At 39.1% G+C, this 17,193-nt stretch overlaps 1 protein-coding gene across 1 annotated transcript in view; it reads right to left on the bottom strand.

Annotated features, from left to right (window-relative positions):
• The window catches only part of LOC139740856 (uncharacterized), an 80,817-nt gene that overhangs the window by 33,997 nt on the left and 29,627 nt on the right, over positions 1-17,193 (bottom strand). Inside the window, exon 12 of the mRNA XM_071651440.1 lies at positions 6,786-6,914. Coding sequence (XP_071507541.1) covers positions 6,786-6,914 — 129 coding nt within the window. The remainder of the gene's footprint in view (positions 1-6,785; positions 6,915-17,193) is intronic.

Raw genomic sequence — 17,193 nt, forward strand, 5'->3', positions numbered from 1 at the left:
GAAACTTTGTCATTGGGCAAAAAATGGAACAGATATCATGAATGCCGAAGCAACTGGAAATGTCACTCAGGCATCTAACATTGTATCTTAATAAGACTAAGTGTCTGCCCAACCACTTCAAGCCATTGAGGACGAGTCCCGAGTATACTCGGGCAAGTATCTATAGATGGGAAATGCGCGTTGTACCAAAATCAGTCTGTCCTCAATGGGCTAAGATAGTTACTCTTGTTGGTTGCAATAAACCACTGATTATGATATTTGGATATCTATCATAGTGAATTGCTGCCTATGCTAGCTTTTGTTTGTGTTTGTGTTTTTTGTTTTTTGTTTCATTCCTAATGGGCTCTTGGTCACTCAACAAACTTTATATAATAATTGAAAAAAAAAAGTGTTGGTCACATGACTGAATACAGAAACTTTATACACATTCCGTGCATGGAGTTGAGGCTAATTTCAGAGGTGCATCATTGACACCATGTTATATCTTCCCAGACAAAGGAAGTCAAAGTCTTTGTGGTGAATCACGTGAATTCAATCGTCAGTCTCTTTGTGTATCAAGCAGACAAGGGGCCTAGAAATGTCACAGTTGCACAACCAAGACGGAGCTCTATTTTGAGATGATCACATGGCGCAATAAGGAAAGATGTGCCAACATTCAGAAGGTCATATCTTTGCTCACATCTGTTTGACAAGATATGTTTGACCTGGTACGTTTGACATACATCTAATCTGATATGTTTGACACAAAATGTTTGACCTTATATGTTTGATCCACCTGACACAATGTATGTTTGACCTGATTGATATGTTAAACCTCAAACTTCTTCTCTGATACATTTCTTTTCCATCACTTCAATATGTTTAGCAGTGGTTTTATTTTAGTGAATTTTTGAAGCTGACCAGTATTCTCAAAGTCAAAAACATGTATAGCCTCCCATAATATACAATGTAGGATGCACCAATGTTTATTAATTCCTTGTTGGAAAACTTGCTTTTCAGAAGGGATGATTTTTATCATTCCATCAGTATGGTCCTTTTTCACCATTAAACTAAGTGCTAGCTATCTTGCAAGTACCATTAATTAGGCTAAAATATACAAAATATTAAGTACATTGTACGTGCACACATGTAGAAAACATTAAATAATAAGTATGTGGCATATAGTATGCATGTATTTAAGCAGTATCTACAGAAGCTTATACGTGAAGCGCCAATGCGAGCTGTTTAACTCACCAAGGCGCCTTGTTTCGGCCAAAAAGATGACAAGGCGACTTTTACAAAGTCGCCAAGGTGCTTTGATTAAAACGAGAAGACGGGAAGGCGACTTGTAGAAAAGTCGCCAAGGCGCTATGATCAAGATGAACAAGACGCCTTCGCGAGTTTATACAAGTCGCCTCCACGCCTTGTCGTCTTAAACAAGGAGCCTCTATAGTGAGTTTGTAAAAGTCGCCTTGTTGCCTTGTTGACCGAAACAACGCGCCTTGGTGAGTTAAACAACTTGCCTTGGCACTGCACGTATAAGCTTCCGTAAGTATTTGATCATCTTGATGTTGACTTTGTAATCCATATCAACAGACCATGTGTTGGAATGAAAGATTGTTTGCCATGTGTAACCTTTCACATGACAAGCGTAAGTGGGCGGGAAATGGCGTGGCAGTATGCAGACTTTATCAATAACTGGCAGACGGGATAGCTGAGGGACTATGAAGAGTAAAATAAGACCTTTAGGGGAGGAAGAGGTGTAAGCTACGTGTGGGAAGGTGTTAATGACTCTGTCATGTCTGTCAAATGGAGTGGGGTGAGAAGACGCTAATGGTGGGGGAACGCCATGTGGTCTGCGTGCAAGCCTGAAAACACCACGTGACCGAGTGTAAACAACACAGCAAAACCTGATACCCCATTCACACTTAATTAGTGACCTGTAGGCCCAAGATGTGATTACTTGATAGATAAATATCAACAACATGACTTGTACAAACACACATCTCCATGTATGTGTGAACATGATTTGCTATCCTCAGCATACCAGCCTGCTACAACTCTCTGGTTTTTGTGGTTTTAGATACTGTCACTAACTGCAAGTTAAAATCAGCAGTGATGCAGCCGAAAAAAATGAAGCGCAATATCTTGAGGTGCAGTCTTCATCACAGAGAGGCATAGCAGGAGATATGGATCACAGTCCCATCTACTTCTATTTTTGGAAGCTCCTCATGTTTGGTTTCCCCTTTTCCCTAACAATCTAAAGAGGGTGCCAGTCTCAGAGGAAGCCAGCGGTACCAGCGGGGCGTCTGGGGGACACAGGGGAGATGGCTGGGGTCACGGCGAGGAGGTCACGAGACTGTTACATCATGAAGCTCTAGCTCAGAAAAGACAATGCTAGCTAAACTACTCGACAAGTGAGAACAATGATGATAACTAGACATGACAACAAAGCATAAGATTTTGCCCAAACTATACTCAACATGAAATCAATTATTCACACAATAGAATGTGATGAAGGTCTGTCAATGAACGTCAGTACACACTTGTATCTTTTCTGAATGTTAAAGTATTTAAAAGGCAGCTATAATCACTTTGCAGTTCGACATTTCGACCTTAACCCTTGGTTATGTGATCAAAAACACTAGCATTTATGTGCAGCTGCTGCTTGCCCATTGGTACACCTGTACATTGCTCTCACACTTATTACCTCCGCCAAGGAGGGAGGTTTTGTTTTCATTGGCATTTGTTTGTTTGTTTGTTTGCTTGTCTATGTGCCAAATAACTCAAAAGTTGTGCACAGATTTGGATGAAACTTGCAGGAAAAGTTGGTAATGACACAAGGAACAGATGATTAAACTTTGGTGGTGATCTGGGAATTTTCATGGATTTTTGAAGGATTTCTAATCTTGTGGCAGATATGGTCAATGAACTTGGGCGTTCAAGCTGCGTGTATTTGAGGTTTGCATACACGCTCTAAAGTGCGCGCTCTGCTCAGGCAAGGTGCTGCGCAGCTGGAAGTTGATGACGTAAATAAAAGGCTTCTATGTATTGGGAAATTGGACGATTTTCAGCATGTGTGTATTGGTGAAAATGAGCTACTTGGTGGAGGTCTGCGCTCTCAGAATGCTCCTTTTAGTTTCTCACTTAATTTGAGGGCAAAACTTGGTGAGTTGTGAAGTTCACAAATTATGTTGACTCACATAATTCATGAAAACAAAATATTCACCATCTACAGTGCACCCTTGATCAAGCTGACTATAATTGTGATTCAGAGTAGTAGTCTGATGGGGTAAGCATGTAGTCTTTAAATTGGGAGTGAAATAGAATATGAGTACATAGTTTTAACCCACTGAGGATGAGTCCCGATTATACATGGCAGGTGTCTTTGGGAAATGCATGTTATAGCAAAATCAGCCCGTCCTCAAAGGGTTAACCCGTTGAGGACGGGCTGATTTTGCTATTTAAGAAGAGGAATTTTACACTGAAATACTCACTGTGCAAATATCCTAAATATTTTGACTTCCAAAGAGTCAAACTTACTGGCTACTAATTTACATAAAATCTCTTAAAATAGTACACATGTGATCACCCCCCCCCCTTTTCTATCTGAATCACAGACAGTCAGAACCATGAGAACACCTACCATTGCTGAGGAAATACTTGGTTGACCAATATTGCAGAGGGAATCAGAAACGGAGGAAATTGATCATAATGCTGTGTTATTTTTAGGGGAGTTTTCTGAACTTGGGTCGAACAGGCTCTTTTTTCCCAGTCATGACACTATTTCTACCCGAGGAACTCGGGGAGGGGGGGGGGGGGGATGGGGTGGTCTAGCTGAGTTTCCGGATTCTACGAGGTGCCAGCGGGCCCAGCATACATTGTGGGCTATCCTTGTGACTATGGCTATGCATGTCACGATGGCTGTAGAGATCGCTGGCATACACTGTATCTTCCCAGAATTGACTGAATTTCATCTCTAAGAAGAAATTTGATATAGCCTAAAAATTCAACCTCATTGTTACACTAAAATCAGGCTTTGCTGTCGAGAAGCAAATATCACTTTGCTCCAGTTCCTTCAACTCTTCTTTGACATACTGGTTGCACGTCTGTTTTGGTTTTTTTTTTTTCTGCCGTTAGAATCATTTCTCCTTCTTATTAGTCAAGCATCAAAACTGAGGCCCTGCAATTAGTGGTAGTGCATTGTAATTCAATATTCACTATCAAAATTGCCATATCCTTATCTTTTTATATGAATATATTTGATGTATTTTGTACATTTGTGTATATGTGTATATGGGTAACTTGAGCTTCTACTAAAAATTTCATAATGATATGACCCACAATATCTCAAATTTGGTTGCTGCTTTCAACTTACGCTGTAAAGATACATACTTCAAGAGAAATTTTGAGGGGTCAGAAATATTTCTAAGCACCACTACAGTGTATGAGTGAACAAGGACTATCATGAAATGTACATAGATTGTAGAATAGAAATGAAATCAGGCAGATATTGCTTTACACACTAAACTGACAAAAACAACTGGACAAGCAGTAAATCTGTGGAAAATCGGTAATCGTATCAAAAATCAGTTGGAACAAGTCTGATACACGTGGATTTTCTCGACAATCTTGTCTTCTTGTAAGACAAATCCCCTGAATGTCATAAGAGTAAATCTTTCGCTAAATTTCCGAAGTACCGCATTGAACAAGGCCAAATGCTGTACAGTATAGTAATTCCCACTTCCACAACAATTTCACACACTACAATCATTAGCCCTACACATTTGACACCGACTTTTCAGCATGCCCTCACTTGGCAGTAAACGAGCCGCACTACTACCCCTCCTCGCCAGATGTTGGATCCAGAAGGGTGCGCTTCCTCCCCCCTGGGGTGTGAATGCCGACATGTGACCCGGTATCACTCGGCACAGGCTACCAATCTTCCTACACAGCCATAAGATGATGGACTTCTCTGTGCATTAACTCATGAACAGACAGATTCTCAGGTTACAACAGCCCAATTAACCTGCTTCTCCTAACATGTGACAGTCCCTAACTGATATAACCACACAGCAAATTACAATATTGTATGTCTCTGTAAACAATGAAATTTAAAGAAGCCCTGTGTTGCTTCTAAAAAGAGAACCAATGTGACTTTCTGGTAAATCATGAATTTTTCCTGATCACGCAGATAACAGCATGTCACTCAGAAATGAAATTCAGCTTATTTTCAAGGAGTTATAGGCCAAATGTAAAGGATGTTGAAGTACTATTAAACTAAAGCACAACATTTCTATTGTTCTACAGTACCTTTGGATATCTAGTTGAAATACTATTACCAGTTAAGAGCTACTGCACACATATACGTGTGTACAACAAAGATTGAGGGTCATAAAAAAAAAACCCTTTTGTTTAGTTTGGACCTTCTCAAAGCTCTCACGATAAAATCAAAAGTTTTTTACTTTGTGACCCGCAGTTGAACATTAGATAGCAGAACACACTGCTCACACAACCAGGCTTAATGTGGACTACGTGATCCCACAATGCACTGTCTAAATTCGGCCCACCTCAGCAACTTCCTGTCAGCGTCAGGCAGGGAGGCGAGCACTCAATATTGAATGTTGTATGTTGGTGTGGGATGAGCTGTTGCTTAACACAACAGAAAATCTTTCCTCACTTGCATGTACCCCTAACAGTGACTCCAAAGTCAGGGTCACATCTCTTAAAGTCTATGCATATGTGTAGCATATCAAATCATACATACTTTTCATATGCTACACTTTTACTTCTATGCTAGTACCAGTGGAAAAGAACAAGCATAACTCCTGAATGTTATCATTAGTCAAGAAATTCACCTAGAAAAACCATAATTGTGCCAACAGACTCTTAAAAACAACATCTTTCATTACTAATTAAAAAAGAAAGTGCCGGATTTCTGCCATACACTTTTGTCTTTACTTGCACTTTCATGCTAAAGTTGTCTTCAAGAAAAGTCTGAAACTCACTTTTTTCCTAGTCCAAACAATCCACAACAGATGAGACTTTCCATGTGAGATACATGTATATGAAATTTACCTTTTTGTTTTTTATGTCCCCTAAAACTTACTGCATGTCAGTACAGTCTTCCACAGACTTTAAAAGGACAAGCTGACTCTGTATTTCTGGCCAAACAGCCTCTGGCTTACTACTGTTCGGGGGCGATGCCAACCTGTTGCTAATTTTGGATTTCTCGTGACGGCTTCATGTCTCGGGAAAATGTCAGAGGTGATAGATATTGCCTCATAGAAGATTGCGGGGAGAGAAAATCGAGGCCTTTTCAACAAATGCATGTCATACCTGACATTAAAGACAGTGGAAACATCCAGGACTAGACAACGGATTAGCCTCTTGATCCAGTCTTTTACTAACTGTATTATGATACTCCACTCCTCTGCCAATCAATTTTATGAAGTTCTCACCAAAACATGAAAACAAGAAACAACAATCTAGAGGCAAAATGATGCAATATTTGATCGCTACAACAGTTTCCAAACAACAAGACTTGAGACTAAGCAATTATGGCCATGGCAAAAGAAGATCTCTTACTTTTATTTAATAGTGTCATGAAGTTTAGCCCTTGTCTTATCATTCCTCAACTAGAAATAAAACAAATCCACTTGAAGAAGCCTTATGTTATAATGTACATAGAGCTTGAGGAATATGTCATCATCGGTTTTAGACTAACATGGATTTTCTCTACTTTGGAACTAAACATATCTGGCCATATAGCCTCTGGCTTACTACTGTTCAGGGGCTGGACTTACCTTGGAACTAAGCGAGTCCTGGAACTCTTTCTGCTTGGCCTGGACCACCCCCTCCCAGTGCTGGTTCCTCTCCTGAATGGCTGCTTCCTTCTCCTTCAACATCTCATCCTTCAGCTCATCTTTCTCTTTCTGAAAATTACACAAAAATCACATGAAAATGTTGCAAATCAGAGACCCAAAGCCTTTCAGCATCCTTTCAACAGGAGATTCTTCCATCTTGACCCACCTCTAGCAAACTGGAGACTGTTGATTGCTCTAACATGAGGACAATGCTCAAATGGATTTGATTTGATAAACTCTATTTACCCTACCTGGGCCCTGTTTCATACAAGCTGTTCATAAAGTTACAAACAACTTTAATACGAACGACTGGTGATTAGTTCTTGTGCTGAATTATTGACATTGTGGTAGGTATAGCACATCACAACTATCACCAGTTGCTTTACGAACAGCTTTATGAAACACCCCCTTGGATATTATCAACTGATGGCAATTTACACAACACAATTTCCATATTGACCTTTATCAACTTTCCCATGTTTGAAATGTGTTGCAATACCCACTATGAAAATACGTTTGAAAACACTTTTCGGATCGCTTTTCTGGAGTTGCTGCATTCATCAAGCTGCTGTGAGTCTATTGGGAGAAGTTGTCACTGCACAGCTCCATTGTGCATTTTGAACCGGGGAGGAGAGATGTGTAGGATTGTAGTTGACAGTGGTTGGTGTACTCCGTGTAGGCAGGTTCGTGCCATAAACATGTTTCAAAAGGATTTTGCATATCAACTCTACAGAAATACATTTCTGCCTCAAAGATGTTGGTGATTGCACTTTTTCAGCATTCTAGAAACACATTTCTAACCCCATAATCAAAACAGCTTTGCATTAAACAACCCAAAACTCCCTGAAAGTTGTTTGGGAACCTTAATTCTGCACCAGAAGTGAGTTGATAAACACAGCCTATGACACGCAACAGTTTCACAAAGGCTTCCAGTCTGCAGGTTTCAAAGATGACCACCTGCCCCTGATGGGCAAGGGGGACTCCATCATCATGGACGCCACAAAGTCCCAGCTGAAAGATGACCCATGCTTGGTGACACACAACTCTCCTTTATCCATCTTAATCTAACCCAAAGTACACTTTGCTGTCAGAAATATCACAGGAAATCTTCACCTCTGGGATTAACCTTCTATTATAGGAAGATGATGAAGTCTTCTCCATGGTATGGAAGAATTCATAACTTTCCAACTCTCTGTGTGCTTGGAGTAACAAAACCCCATAGCAATGTACATATTGTTCAACGTCCCTGGCTCAGAAAGGGTTAATACCATTTGAGACCTTAACCCATTGAGGATGGACTGATTTTGCTACAACACACATTTCCCATAGACACCTGCCAGAGTATACTCGGGACTCATCCTCAACAGATTTATGGCATAATTTACCATTTGCAGAAGAAACAAAAATCCAGCAATAGTGCTTTAGAATAGTTCCAAAATGTGAGTTAGGAATAGAAACAACCACTGTAAAAATTTGAATCTGTATAATCGATGTTAAGTATTGTTGAATACACAAAATTTGAACAATAGCTATACGGTAATAAAAATGTTTCCAGACTAAACCGTCTACAGTTACGGTTTGCAAAAATTGTATACGGTAGGATGTTTTGTGATACAACAGACCTACACACATACATCAAATGTGATATCTTGAACATTTTTTAAATCACTGCTCCCAAAGGTAAACAGGACCATTAAATATACAGTTGCATTCTGTTATTCTTCCCCCATCCAAACTCCATTTCAGTGTCTAGTTTCATGCAAATTTTGTTAGGAAAGTGTCCAAATGAAAAACAAAATGAAAATGAGCATAATAATTAAATACTCAAGCACTTCAAATTATTCTCTCTAAAATCCCCTTCATGGATGCTGGCTGATGCAGCAACATCCCAGAAATAAACATCACTGAGAGATTTTAGAGGCAAGTAATTGGTGCCAAGGACTGAAGCTATTAAACATTTCAGAGCTCGGGAAGTGATGCCTTCAAAGGAAACTCCTTGTTTATAACTAATTGATTAATTAACACGTCATTTGCCCCAATATAAAAACCTGTGTTTACACATCATTAATTGGATAGGTGTCAAACATAACAGACACAAAATTTTTTTCCCCTAACATTTTCAAAGCAGAGTGAACAATTGTTTCTTCTTCCTTCTATAAATGGTAGTGACCATATTATACAAAACACCATCCAAATTACATGTACTACAATATCGTGTCTGTAAATTGTAACTGGTATCAAAACACAAAACTGACATGGCAATTAAGGAGAAAACAGAAATGAATTTCTTTTGATTTCTTCATCTTTGTCTACTTTCCATATCAACGTTGTGACATATTTGTTCCTATACATTTTCTTTTGATTGAATACTGGTTATCACTGGTTATTTCATTATTATTATTATCATTATTATTATTATAACTATTATTATTATTATTATCATCATCATTACTATCATTATTATAATTATTATTGTTTAAATAGTATGTATTGCAATTAAAGCAATTGAATTGAAGAAATTGAATTGAAAAAGTGAATTGAATTGTAAGCAACACAGAATGTACAGCACACATTAAACACATTCTTTATATATCTTGTCATACAACTTAGGAACTAAGGTACGTGTAGTTACTAGAGCTACATTTTGCATGCTTGAACCTAAAAGGACAGTACAATTTCAGTACCAGGGTGTAGCTGGCAGCTCAAACAAATATAGACACAATATCCTGAAGTTGAAATGATGACTAATCGACCTGACACATTACAATGTCATAGGACTTCCTGTTCTAAAAGTAATCACATGTGAGCACATTACGCATCATCTAAAAATGTTTGGTAACCAAAGACCTCAAGTCAGTGCTCAAACTAATGAAGCTTAAGGAAAGTTTTGCTTCAGAGGGACAGAATTATCACCATGTCATCATGAAATTCTGCACCCTGAATTTCACTGCATGTTTTATAATTTTGTATAACTATGAGATTGATATGGTTATATACATGTTTACATATTAAATCTCCAACAGACCAGAGAAAAATTCATGAAAGTTTTGAGAGAGAGGAACAGAAATTTTGACCTTGTAAAATGTGTTGCCAATTTGAGATTCAGATGTAATTTAAGCAATTTAAAGACTTCTGAAAATGCTGCAACAAAATCAAACAATGAACAAAAGGGTCAAATGAAAGATGTTGCTATGATATCATATCAAACTTCATCAATGAATAAAAATCATATAATAAATAGATCTACTGCACCAAAGAACAGAGGTGTTGTTGTTACAACTTGCTAGATTTGTGTCATTGGAAGTGCAGTCATCAGAAAGGGGTTGTGTAGAAAATTGTTGTCCATGTGAGAGTTGAGGAAGGTAGGGAGGGGTACTGGACGATAAAGGATAAAGATCAGATGAGACAAGAAGGACAAGAGGAAGTTAACTCTTAACGTGCCATGGTCGCCGAACGGCGACCTTAGTCCTGACGTGCCATGGTCGCCGATCGGCGACAAAGAAGAGCGCGAAAAACATTGATCATTTAAGTTCTTGTGGTACCATTATTTGTTACACCAAGAAACTGACAATGATTATGTACTGGTAGCTGACTAGTATAGCCATCGTTTCCACTAAAAATATGAGAATGCTTACATTAGAAAATTTTGAGTAAATATGTGATTTTTCAGCTAGATGTATTTTTTTCGCGTCGGGAAAATCCGCAGCGAGCGCACCCTCTGCGAGATGTGTATAGATGAAAAGTCTCATTGGTAAACCACGCGTGTGTATGCTATTGAATCTGCGTGTATTGTCTATGCGGTTCCACTTGTATTGTTCCGCTTGGATGCTGTCCGGTGGGAAGCTGCTTTGATTTTGTCCCTCAAAGAGGGTCAGCTTTCGTTCGTCGGTCAAGTCTTTCATCCTTTTGTTTTGGTGAACTTCACTAATCGCCCCACGCTAGCGTACAAAAGAAGAAAACGCTTTTGTTCTTGTCTATGCACGTGTGGAATGAACGGAAAGTAGACCTGTAAACTATGCCGCTTGGTACCACACGTAGTTCCTAGTTTGTTTTTGGCGTGATCATCTTCTCCTAGTTCGAAGCGAATTGAAATTCAAAGTACAAAATATAGAGCGTAAACGATGAACATTATTTTACTTAGTTCAGTTTCAAAATTGTAGGCAGCGTTCGCAAATCGCGAAGAGAGCTGTTGTTTTGAGCGACTAAATGCAAATAGTACAAATACAAATCAACACTGCTTTTGACCCAAAACCGATTTTTTTTTCTTCTCAAACTTACGAAAGTGACTGGAAATAAACCTACCTGGTATTCTCTGTGATTGTGGCGCCAACTGACTGTATTGGTTTTATTCCACGGATATGATAGTACATTATAGCGCCTGATTCTCTGTATGTGACGTTGTGCACGTGAAAAGCAGTCAAACTATGTTGTTTTTATGTACTAGTATTTGTGTTTGTGCTTGTGTCCACCGTTGCATTTTTTTTTTTCTGTTAGGGTTTTTCTTCAATTGGTCTTCATACTGTACGTTTTTCGGTGTGCCTTCTCTCTTATTATGTTGCTTCTTTCATTCCCTATACATTTTGAAGAAAACCATTTTTCACTCATTGTGCATGTCTCCGTATCCGTATAATTTGTCATTGTGCTGCCGTATTTTGGAGGATGTTTTGGTTCTTGTAGCTTTCCGGCTATAAATAGCGTGTAAATAACCTTGGCTATGGGAACAGCAAATGTCTCTAACTACGTACTCTCGAATTAGCGACCACAATCGTTGCGAACGTCAAGAATATTTATTTCATTTGGCCAAAAAACAAAACAAAAACAAAACAAGCAAAAAAGTACCATCGACAGTGGATTGGTGTATCATAGAAATTGCTTACTCAACCACGCAAAAGGATCAATAATTATTTATCATTTCATGATGAAAAAATCGAAGCAGTATTGTTTATCGTTTATCGCCAAGCGATGATGCAGACACAATCCTTACAGCACAGGCTCGATAAAGTAGAACATAATTCGATCAGTAATTCGTAGACAGCCTATATCAAATTCGCAAACGGGTTTTCTTGTTTGATTTTGATTTCAACTGTTTAGAAAGCTCGAAACCTAAAATTTGATAGGTTTCCAAACATTCATCGCTCAGTGAGACACCGAATTAAAGTATATTTACGTATTTATATTATTTGTTGAGCTTTGCTTATCGTTTTATTCCTACCATTTATCATAGAGACATATTATTTTCCCCGAGTCGCAGGTGAAGAGGAAAATGTTCAAACTCAAGCAAATCGTTCAAAATTATTATTACGTAGAACTTTAGATGAGAGAGAGATAGAGAGAGCATGACCAACGCAAAATAACGTCAAACTATTTGTTAGCATGCAGATCTTGAAAACTTCAAACTCAGATCCCGCTGTTCAGTCCTTGGAGCAAATCAGTGTTGGAGATCACACAAAAAAAAGAAAAGAAAAGAAAGAAATGTCGGATGATGCTGCTTCATGACAACTGTGTCACAGCGCAATGAAGGTAAATGATAGGTTTGAATTCAATTACGGAACTAACATCCATCGGCTATTATAAACGGATGAAGGAACTTCAGTAGTAGAGTGATGTTATAATTTCCATGAACAATCAAAATGATTCTGATGGTAACAAATCGCTCGGTATGAAACCTATATTGGCAGGAGCTAGAGATTTCCGACGCCATGTGAAAGTACGGAATGTGCCGCTGAATTATTTCATATTCAGATAATCAAATGTGATTAGCGAATGAGACTAAAGACAATCAAAGACAGCAAATATTGAAAAAGCATACCAGTAATGTAAAACTTGATTTCACGTTTGTCGTTTACGCACGTGTAGGCTCAATATATCACCACGTACAGTTTTGTCTTCTTGTCACCAATTTTGCTATGCAGATCAGGCCTACTGTCAGGGGGCTTTTGATTCTTTCAAAGTGTTATTCTTTACCGTAATCATTTTGTTAATTGTAATTGCATTGTTTGCCCCTTCATCATGATATGTGCAAGCTGCTTCTCTTTTCACTGTTTATCTGTGTCATGTTTCAGTGTCTTGTCACAATTTGTTATTTTCGCTGTTCTGATTTGGCTTTTGAAAATTTCGAATCTGACTGAATTTATTCGTTTGCAAGATGCAATTACTTCACAACTCTGGCTGCATAGTTCACAAGTAGGCCTAGAGCGCTATTGAACTTTACTATTTTAACGTGGGATGATCGTTTCGAGAATGAGAGGGCTCCACCCAACGTAGCGCTATTTTACCGAAACATGAAATGAATGGTGAGCTTTTCCAGTTGCACGCACGTGGCTTCAAACACCAGCGCTGGGCTTGCAAGCACGTGGTGTGCTACTCCGAGCGATTGACCTCGTGGTGCTGAGATTGAACAGGTCAGGGCCCCGTTGCTAGAAACTTTGCGTTTAAACGCAACTTGCAAATGATTGTCACTGGCCAATCAAAATCATTGTTGCATGCATGTTTTCTTAATAGGGCAGACCCTGAGCCAATCAGAATGGTTGTTTCAAAACTAGCAATTATTTGCAATTGATTGCAACTTTCTTGCAACGGGGCCCAGATCTAGCAAAACCCACTTCAGTTTGATTTCCCTGTATTGGCAATATAATAAACACGTAAGTGGTATACTATCGTGAATTAACTTTGTTATAATATTTTAGTAATGTTGTGATCGGAAGGACAGTGGCTGGCGATAGGTTGATCGGATCAACATTCTTGATTGGGTACGGCGTTAGAACAATAAAATCCGGAAGGCGTGTACACTTTTATCAGTCAGATCACGGCAGCATCTTCGCTTTCAATCAGGAGTTATGTTCATCCTCCAAGCTGCCCCTAGCAACCGCTAGTATGTATTGTACTCAATCAGTACTCGGATTATCTCCGCCGTTACCAAGGAATTGCGCGCGCACAAATCCTTCGCTGACAAAGGCCTGCCGATTTCAATAGAGTACGTCCGCCCGCAGTTCGCATAGACAAAAGAAGGATTAGTAGGTGCTTCCTTCTCAAGTGGACAAAAGACACTTTCCAGGCCCCGGGACAATTACTTTAGTTTCAAATACAGGATCTGGGACTAAAGGACTCAGATTTGGGAATGAATTACTGAGGCAGAAAGAGAAATTGCTAAGACAAAATAAACTGCTTGTATCTTTGGAATCATACAATTCTAGAAGGCAACGTTGCTATCATTTGAAAGGGGAGATGTAGCTCTAAAACTTTCACACAGAGTCAAGGGAGCGTTCTATTGAAGAAAAACCACGACTGACTCTTTCTTTTCATACTACACAAAAAAATTCTATTAATTTTTTGATGATATTAATAATTTCTGCAATATTTCAAGTTCAGATAGATATTACCGCAAACTGACTACAGGGCACGAAAGAACAATCATTTCTTGACAATTGTTGTGTAGAACTTAATTCAAAACAGTCGATAGTTTCAAAGATATGACAGTTTTAAATTACATTGTCAGCCCTGTTTCGAAACATTCTGGCGTTAAGTAAAAACCTCTGGCACGTTAGGGGTTTTGGGCCTGGCACATTAAGAGTTAAGGGTGGGGAGGAGCAGGGAGGGGTGTGTGAAGGGTGCAAAAAGGGGGTAAAGAGGGGTAAAGGAAGGGTGCAGTAAGGGGTAAGGAGGAGTGAAGGATGGGTGCAAAAGGGGAGTAAGGAAAGGTGTAAGAGAGGTTCAAAATGGAGTATGGAGGGGTGTATTAAGTGTGCAGAAGGGGGTAAGAAGGGGTGTACTTGTAAAGGGAGCAGTAAGGGTGCAAGGGGTGAAGGAAAAGTGCAAAAGGGGAATAAGACGGGGAGTAGGAAGGGTGAAAGGAGGGGGTAAGGAGGATGTAGCTACAATAGGAAGGGTACAGTAAGGGGAAAATCAAGGGTATAGGAAGGGTGCAACAAGGGGGTAAGATGAGTGGAGGAGGTAATTGATCAGGGGAGGGGCAGAAAGAAAAGAAAAAGAAGGAAGATTTTGAGGGGCAATATAGGAGTGGGAGATTGGGCAAGAGAAACAGTTGGGTGAATTATGTGTAGGAAAAAGGATGGAAAAGGTTAGTTTTGGGTTTGGAAGGGGGAAACTATTAGAAAGTACAAAGAGGAGGGGATAAGGTCAGCCGGGGGGGGGGGGGGGGGGGGGGGGGGGGGGGGGGGGGGGTAGAGACGGGTATAGGGGGAAGATAATGCGAGAGGAAATACTGAAGAGGGTGAAGAAAGGTGGAAAGAAATTGAAAGGAGGGAGGGTTGGGTGGAGATCATTATCCTTCCTGTCAGATAGTCATGATGTAAGGATCTCTTTTTATATCTTAAGCTGCCTCTGAGCAAGTGAGAACCTGGTCTTGACTAATTCCCTTCATCCTTGTCAGATAATAGAGGTTTACAATCAGCTGTGTGGACAGTCCCTTTCATGCTTAGTGGTGGACATGGCCTAATCATATCAATCATACCATGCCTTGCTCATTAAAAGCATTACTTCTATTAACAGCAGTATGTAAACAGTGCATATCACACATTTTACGTGGAGCTGCACAACTTGACATTGTGTATCATGGTCAAGTGAAATAGATTTCCCTGCTTATTTCATGAATTCATTGGGGGGGGGAGGTGGGGGGGTGCCACATGGGGTGTAAATGCACCACAGAGCTGGATATTTGACATTGAATCAATGTTCTTGTCCATACTATGACTTCAGGTGATCACATGGTTTATTGAAGTAAATGACTCTTAGTCTTATTTGTTATATCTGAGGTTTTAGTTAGAAATTACAAACATCTGCTAGATCTTCACAGGAAAAATATATGGTATAAATAATTCATCTAAAGTAAGGATAATATACATAATGTGTACTTACAACATGTAAGTACAAGTACATGTACATACTAGGAGTACATACGATGTACAGTGTCGACTAAATCATATTTGTTTGTACATGTGTAATACTCTTATTAGATTTTTTTTAATTTTTTTACTTTTTTTGGGGGGGGGGGGATATATCTATACCAGAAATTTTGGCACGTGAAGAGATATTATCTATGATTTTTAAAGCAACCTCTCTAGTGATGATCTGTGCTAAAGAGACTACATTTTTTGCCAGATTAAAATAATTATTATTATGACTTCAGACGTAGAATATGAAGACATAAATTGCTACACAAATAAACAGCTTGAATGATATAAGATTTTATATGTTCTTTTGTCTGATACCTCCTGCAACATGACACCCCACCCTCCCTCCCCCCCCCCCCCCCCCCGAAAAAAAAGTACTACGACACCCATTAGATAAACAAGTAGAGTCTACATAGCTTTTCTTCATCTTACACTTGTAGGTAATTATTAAAAAGCCAACATCATAATACGAGTATTTCTCTATCATTTCATGCAAAACTCTTTTTCTGTCTCTTGCACACCATTATGTGCATTTTTAAGATGGCCTCCTGGCAAGGTTTTATCTCAACAAGCTGTCAAGACATCATCTCCTGAGAAAGAAGAACAAACGCTTCTAGAACATCTTTGAAGTGCAGCAGGCAGTATGAACTGAAGAGTGGTGACAGGGTAATTAAAGGCATAATTTATCATTTGCAGATGAAACAAAAACCTGGCATTAGTGCTTAAAATAGTTCTAAAATGTGAGTTAGGGATAGAAACAACCACTGTAAAAATTTGAAACGGCAAAGTCGACGTTAAGTATTGTTAAATAAACAAAATGTGAACAATATTTATAATAAAAATGTTTCCAGACTAAACTGTCTACAGTTACAGTTTATTGAGAAAAATACAGATATCTCCTTTATGTTTTAGGCTTTATCGTAAAAATTTCATATGATGGAATGTTTTGTGGTACAACAGACCTACACATATATATGCATTAAATGTTATATCTTGAAAATTTTTAAAATCACTGTTCCCAAAGGTAACAGGACCTTTAAAAGAAAACAAAATGTAGTGAGATGATTCTAACGAAATGACAGCAACCGAAAGAACGGCGAATTCATTGACTGACCTTCTTGTAGGAGCAAGCCAGACAGTCACTTCCAGTAGTGACTGGGCAAGGATCGTGGCAATCTACAGAGGTCCCATCCTTCGTAATCCACAAAGATTCCATGATTACTGAACCCACAGAGGCAATCGCTTTAAATTCTCACAACACACGATTGGATCACATACACATCAAGACAGCCTTAATGGTTGAAAATTCCATGACACAGCAAAGCTAAAACCGCTCTTAAGCTGCATGGACAGTTAAAAGGAATGTGTGAATGATGAAAAGGATGTCAGAAAACCGATCACAGCAGCTGTCCACGTATTCCGCTGATTCACTCCGACAT

This window comes from Diadema antillarum, unplaced genomic scaffold, assembly GCF_040938485.1.
Source record: "Diadema antillarum isolate AM-2024a unplaced genomic scaffold, OU_Dant_1.0 scf00000030, whole genome shotgun sequence".
In the NCBI taxonomy this organism is placed as follows: domain Eukaryota; kingdom Metazoa; phylum Echinodermata; class Echinoidea; order Diadematoida; family Diadematidae; genus Diadema; species Diadema antillarum.